This window comes from Populus euphratica, unplaced genomic scaffold, assembly GCF_000495115.2.
Source record: "Populus euphratica unplaced genomic scaffold, PopEup_1.0 scaffold91.1, whole genome shotgun sequence".
NCBI lineage: Eukaryota > Viridiplantae > Streptophyta > Magnoliopsida > Malpighiales > Salicaceae > Populus > Populus euphratica.
In genome coordinates this window covers 150,130-157,581 of record NW_011499917.1, presented here as the reverse complement: position 1 = coordinate 157,581, position 7,452 = coordinate 150,130, and the positions used below count along the sequence as shown (strand labels likewise).

At 33.6% G+C, this 7,452-nt stretch overlaps 1 protein-coding gene across 1 annotated transcript; it reads right to left on the bottom strand.

Annotated features, from left to right (window-relative positions):
- Positions 1–5,275: 5,275 nt before the first annotated feature.
- LOC105134687 (40S ribosomal protein S25-like) lies at positions 5,276–7,356 on the bottom strand. The gene is made up of 3 exons (XM_011039193.1): positions 7,204–7,356; positions 6,889–7,098; positions 5,276–5,560 (listed from the first exon to the last, which is right to left on the bottom strand). Exons 1-3 carry the CDS (start codon positions 7,204–7,206, stop codon positions 5,447–5,449), a joined length of 327 nt encoding a protein of 108 aa, XP_011037495.1. The 5' UTR covers positions 7,207–7,356; the 3' UTR covers positions 5,276–5,446.
- Between the last annotated feature and the right edge of the window lie 96 nt (positions 7,357–7,452).

Below are 7,452 nucleotides of genomic sequence, written 5' to 3'. Positions count from 1 at the left end.
GATTAACCATTTAACAAGTAAAGTATTAAAAGTGAATAAGATAACAAATATAAAACATGTTAGTATCAAACATTAAAGTCCATTTTGAGTTTATATTATTCTATTCTTACATCATTATTGTAACATTTTCACCTTGACATAATAAACTTAACTAAATATAGTGAAAGAGAGAAACATAAATAAACGAGAGAAACATAAATAAACAAGATAAGAACATAAATAAAATATAAGTTCATTAAGTAAAGGAAAGTAAATGAAATGCATAAATAAAAGATTACTATAAACAAAACTTAAGCATTACAAAATATAAAAAGAGAAAACAAGAGTATGATATTGATCTAAAAATTAAGATGCTTAAATGCATGACAAATGCCTTCTTTAATAGGCCAAAATTAGAAACTATTGATTTGTTGACTAATTGTTGAGTAAGTGGCCATATCTTGACTTGGTGACAATCCTTATCTTCTTATCTAAACAAAAAGTTATTGTTAATATTAGAATTTGGGCAGACTTAAATCATGAAAGTTCTAGGAAATTGTTTCAACTTTCTAGAAAACAAATGAGGTCATTTAGACTTCTAGAACTCAAGATATGGGCTGAACATTAAACAGTATCTAGGCTACAGAACAAATTCAGACTTTTTCGTTGTCGCTAAGATTTGGACTTTCAAATAGCAAAAATGAGTCTTGCCTTCCTCATGAATGTTTTAGGCCTACGTTTTAGCTTTTCATCCACATAGAGCAACCTAAATCTAAGATCTACAGCTTTAGATATGACCCAATGACCGAACAATATTCTAGTTTGGATTGAACCAACATCTCTTTTCAAAGTTTGGCCCTCTCTTTATCCTTTCAATTTCAGTACTAAAACTCATCAATCAATCCTTTTATTTATATGATAGGCCTGTATTTAAGATAAATATTTACCATAAAATAAAGGTATCTTATGGTATCAGACTTATTTTTATAAAACATGCTTTAATTAGGGAGTTATTGATACTTCAAGTACAAAATGATGATATAAAACCTTGATAAAAATACACTTTTAAGTACTAATCATTACATCCTTAACAATTCAAGTTGTTCTAACCTACTAATATTTCTTGAAATTATTATCTATATTAGGAGAGCAATTATGTTTGAAAGGTTTATCATCCTCATCCTCTTTGTAACAACAATGAGTTTCACGCCTCAATATAATGGCTTCCTCTATCCTTATATGATTTTCCATGACTTGTTTTACCTTCAACAGGTTTTTATCTAGTAGAGTATACAAATATTTTCATAGAAAACGTCATCTTACTCCACTTATCAAAGCCTTTAAAGTCACTGGCTCAATCAATTCTTTTATCTTGAGCATTTCTTCGTTAAACCTATTATAATATACCCTGGTGGATTGTCCTCTTGATTTAGTAATAATGAAGAGTTATGTGGAGCTTCTCTTGGTAAGTATACTGGTGTTAAACCATGACACAAGTTTAGTATAGAGATCATTAAAACTCATGATAAAGCTTGGCTTTATGTTGTTATATCAGGCTCGTGCTAACGCTTTAAAGTTTGTAAAGAGGATCTTACATATAACATTATTATCTTGGATGACCAACTCAAGGTTGCTACATATGTTTTGGACATGTTCTCATGGATCTTTAAGATCATTATAGTTATACAAAGTACAAAGTCATCTTTATGAAGATGTACTTTTTAGGGATAAAGGTGTGCAAGACTCACCTAGATAAAGGTGATCATTTTATCTCATAAAGACTGTAAATCTCGTGTTAGAAGTATTTATCAGTCATGCTTCTTCCTGATCATTGTCGAATAGACTACGAAAGCTGGAGAATTATGGTGTGGAACGATGAGATTGATAAGTAACACCAATCTTCTGGTGGCCAGACATATCACATATAAAGTAACCATTTATTAGGAGTGCTTCATGTCTACAAGAAGAATCTTTAGAGGGACTAAGAAATTATCAAGGTGGAAATCATTCCTAGCTATTTTTTCCAACCTCGTCTAGATAATAAAAAAAAATTCCTAACAAAGAAGAATGCTTTTGATTAGAAGGTTAGGACTTAGAGGGCTACTTCATGTGCTAGGACTTGTTGAGGTAGTAAGATTTGAGGTTGTCTCTAGGATGTCAAGATGGCTTTGATAAAGGTTTAAACCTGATTGATGAGTTGTTGAAATTCTAATGAAGCAGACGTGTCAACAACTACAAAGAGATCCATGACACATTTCATCTCATGAGTATCTCAATTGTTTGCCATTAATAGTGATCAAGGATATCAAAAATCAATTCAGAAAGAATAGTTGATGACTTTTTTATCAGTTCCCCATAAACGATGTCAATTGATAATGTTTTAAGAATCTAATATGCTCAATAACAAGGTTTTTTTAAAATGTTTGAATAACGGGTAATCATATGTTCATTTCGGTATTTCCTTCTCTATAATTCATTAAATTGATGGTTAGTGATAGAAGATCTGGTGCTTGCAAAATAGTTCCTTTTAATGGGATTTAGAAGTATCTGCAGCCTTTTTTTTCCCTTCTCTTGGAGGTCCCAAACCCAACCAACACCCTTTCGATGACGAAGTCATTGAGTTTTAATAAAGGATTGCAATAAATGAGAGAATGTGATTTTAATTCTAAGAACAAGATTATTTATTTTTAGTTGTGTATGATAAATGCTCTGAAAATAAGAGTAAGGATATTTTAGAGAATAGAAAAGGTGTGAACCTTTTTACGTGGATGGTTTTGAAGATATATATATAGCCTTTGAACTTTATTATTTGCTTGAATATAGAGGTTGAAGTGTCATTTCCTTGTGATATTATTAATGAAATGAAGTGTCATTTCCTTGTGATATTATTAATAAAATATAAATATCTCTTACACAATATTAATGAGTGATATATATATTAAATAATATTAATGTTGATGAAAATATAATAAGTTCTCAGGAGACTTTTATGCACTCAGAGATATAGAGAGAAAATAATTACTTTTAATATTTTATATTAAAAGATATAAAAATAAACAAACAAATTATTGTGACCCAACATAAGACCTGAAAAGATTATCAACTCTATATGTAGTTGGACCTAACTCAAGAGTGATGAGTCTAACAGCTTACCAAACTCTTAAGTGCATGAGTTCACGACCTGAAAAGATTATCAACTCTATATGTATTTGGACCTAACTCAAGAGTGATGAGTTCATCATGTAGCTGAACCCAAAAGTGTTAAGTCTGACATCTATTTAGATCTTGATATGTGTGGGCTTAGTATGTGGTTGAATTCAAGAGTATTGAGTTTAGCACCTCGCTAAACCCACATGTACTTAAACCTAGTAAGTGTTGGGTCTAGCACCTCACTAGATTTTCATGTATGTGGGCTCAATATGTGGCTGAATACAAGGATGTTGGATATAACACCTCTTTTAGACATGTGTGTACTTGGATCTAATATATAGTTGAACCCAAAAATATTTAATTTAAAGGTAAGTCAAACTAATATCATCTAAATTTAACATTCTACCAAGTCTAAATATATTAAGATGTTACCTTGTATTTAACTTTAATCTTTTTAGTCATTAGCTTTTAAGCAAATATATATAATACACTTAACCATCACATTTTCTTTCAACTCATCTTATTTGCTTATTATGTTTGACTTTCCTTTGTTGATAATAATGTTCTTTCAACTCATCTTATTTGCTTATTATTATGTTTGACTTTCCGTTGTTGATAATAATATAATAGTTGTTTATATGTTCATCAATCAAAATGGTAGTATATGACAAATTTTATGCACAAGAAGTATAAAAAGACGGATCCATTTTCATCCAATTCTCTATGTAGATAATAATTCATTTGTTACCCGAGATATATGCTAAATGATCCCTTGATTGATCGTTCCTATTTTCCATAGGTGGAATCAAATGACTGAATTGGTTCTGCCATGGATGTGGTGTATTGATGACAGGAAGGAACCAAGGCAAATTTTGTTCGAGTCCCATGCAGTAGTGACTGATAAGAGATAGCACTCAAAAACAAGAATACACGAGCAAAAGCTAAATGCAAAAGGCTCCATGGAAAAATTTCACGTGGCATGCTAGTGACTTATGAGATGAGAAAGTCCTACTCACTTGAAATCTCTGGGGTGACACTAGATCTTGACCCCTCCTTTCTCGTCCACAAACTGCCTTGAAGATTCGCCGGGGGCCTGGATAGAAGAACCAGAAAACAAAGCATTGCCAATTCTGAAAGTTGAACATGTGCAAGAGAACCTTTTTCAGTTTAATTGTCATCTACAAACCATCCCTAAGCTGTCCTATGCCACAAATCTCAAGATTAGGGATATGCTAAAAAAAGTGGAAATTAATGCATGAAAGAGGGACCATTTTGTAGGAAGGAAAGCAGTCAACTTTTATCCTAAGCAGCACGAGCCATTTCCTTTTTGCAGAATGGCATATTGGCAACCGGGTTAGGGACCATGTTGCCTATATCATCGGATTATACCTCCTCATCCCCACCTCATATTTCTTGGTTCGGTACACGGGAAATATTTGAAGAATCCTAACTACTAAAAAAATTATATGCATTATTATAATTACAAGATAACAATCAATTATTATTATTTTTTTGGTAATATAACAAACAATTGTTAACACAATGCAATAATATAATCAAATCCAATATTAAATTTTACTACAACAGAATTAATTGATTGAATACAAATAATCAAAATATAAAGTTACATAGCAACAAATCCACGTTAAAAGATCATTGTTGAGCAAATATACTTCATGAAATATCAAAAACGGGGGAGATGAGTTTCTCGTTGGGACAGGAAAGATGCTGCCGAGGCCATCCCTATTTTCTATTTATGTAATTGGAAAATAACCCTCATACCATCCCATCTATCCATTGGGTAATTTTGCCATCCCACCTCCTTTAGGAAGCAGCTTTTGCAAGTCTTGTTTCACTTGACATCGTCAATCTACATCAGGACTGGTTAACGCTGCGAATTCTGGTCTCATAATAGTTAAACTGATAAAACCTTGGAGGTTGGCAAATGAACATACGTATCTTGAGCAACTTACCAAACACCAAAGAAAAAGTGTCTCTTGATCAAAACAATTAACTTCTAAACTAACAGCGCAACTCACTTCCACAAACAGCCAAAAAAACTGAAAACGAAAGGCAGCAGAATGCAATGCCATGCACAGAAGACCAAAACCAGTAGAACAAGAAGTGCATACCACATGGGAGAAAATAATCTAAAGATGCAAAACCAATATCTCGAGAACTCTGAAAAAATTCATTCAACACAAATGATAGGAACCTTCTAAAGATTGTTATCACAGTCACATGAATAAAAAGTAATTGCAGTGAAGCTCAGCAACATTCTACTGAAAACTAAATAACCCCAGATACAATAAGACACCTAGGTGTTGGTTGCCCTGGTGTAAATCTGCTGGCTTGCATGAGCAGAGACCATCCTAATAGAACCTCTAGCCATCAGTTCCCTAATTGCCTTCCTAGCAAGTGATCCACTAATCTGCAAGGTACATTAAAATACAAAATCAAATGAAACATGCACACAAAATTAAATAAAACACGAAAGCAGAGTTAGACATGCGTACTTAATACTTGGCATGCTAATAAAAATACATTTAACAAAACAATACCCAGGTAGAATACACAAAGCCACAGCTATATCATATTAAGCATAGAGCAGTTGTTGCTCTATGGTCGATGTTATTTTTACACAAAAACCTATACACATAAGCCTCACAAGCCAAAATGATACAAATATACAAGTGCTGAATACCTAGCTTGTAGCCTGAACTCTATTGTAAAAAGTAGCAGACAGTGGACAACAATGTATGACTGACTGATCAGTGTTAGGTATTAAACTGACAAAAGCACTTGGCATGGTACCTCATAACCTGGGTTTGAATCCTGATCCTACTGTTGATAAGAAGGATCATGGTGCAACCTATAATTATGTAGCCAAAAGTCTCTTGGTCCATCCCAATAGACCAAGGTAGACAGACACATTACTAGATCAGCAACCAAACTTGATGTACTTTCACCAATGAGAATATTCTAAGGCATACATAATAGTTTACAGATTCTTGACACCATTACGGAAAAAATAAAACTATAACCACAGAACAGAAACTTTTGAAACACAGAATTGCACGCTCATCTAAATCTCAAAGCCAACCAAAACACAAAATATGCATGATATACGCTCCACATAAGCTAACCAATACACCCATCCAATTGTCACAGCTAAACAAAACACCACCAGGAAAAATGTTACAATAATGAGAATAAAAAGGGACCTATACACCTAATCAACAACAATCCAATTCATGATAATTTTGAGTAACTGTAACTTTTTATTAACTATCCATGATTTTAAACATTCTCTCAAACTCTTCCACCACATTACCATTACAACTTACAAGAATTCTCCTAAAATTGCTACCAAAAACTAAAACATTTTATTCCCTAAAATGGCAACAGCTTGTAGAAAATCAGAAGGTTTACTTCAAGAACAACAAAATTCCTCGGGATTTATGTCATATACCCTAAACACGCCATCAAGTTGGACCCACCCATCACACTGCTCAGAGAAAATGTTTTGGTGAGTGTAGATATTAAATTATGCTAATTTTACTTTACTTCTATCGACATGAATCCGACAGATTTTCAGTGAAATTAGCATAACGCATGCGTTAGTGCTATGCACTTCGTCGTAAACCCAGTAATTAACATATCCTAAAATAATCATAAACAAAAAACCCACGATTTGATGTGACTAAAAATACGGAAAAGACGTAAACTTTCGAGAAAAAACGTAGTGAAATACTGTACCCTCATACGGTCGGAGAGGACAGAAGGAGTGATAAGCTTGTACTTGGGAGCTTCAGAAAGAAGCTTATCATAAGTAGCCTGATCAAAGAGAACCATGTTGTTGACTTTCTCCTTTTGCTTTCCCTTGCTCCACTTCTTCTTCTTTTGCTTCCCTCCTCCTGATTTTGCTGGCTTCGATGATGGTGGCGGTGCCTTCTCCTTCTTCGGTGCCTACACAAACCAAAGATAAAAAAAAAAGTTAGTTCAATTGGATTTGTGAAGAGAAACGTATTGTTGTTGAGATTTGAATGATTTTGTAGAGAAATAGAGGGTTACCATTGGATCTGTTGATGTGGTGTTAGGGGAGGGAGGGGGGAAGAGGCTGCTGCTGCTGCTGCTGCTGCTGCAGGGAACTGGTGAGGGAAATCAGGTAGGCGTTTTGCGTGCGGTACTTGCTGTTATGCAGCAAGTATATATCTAGGGTTTCTTGGTTTGTTAGCTGAATTAGAACGACGACGTAGGATTTCATTTTGTCTAATGGGTTGCTTTTATTGTTTCAAGCTACGCTTAAAGGACTGTTTTGTT

Bases quoted from the DNA above. Each gene is read 5' to 3' on its own strand.
- LOC105134687 (XM_011039193.1), bottom strand. The intron at 5,561-6,888 runs GTACAGTATTTC...TGTACCTTGCAG, and splicing joins TCCTCTCCGACCGTATGAGG to ATTAGTGGATCACTTGCTAG.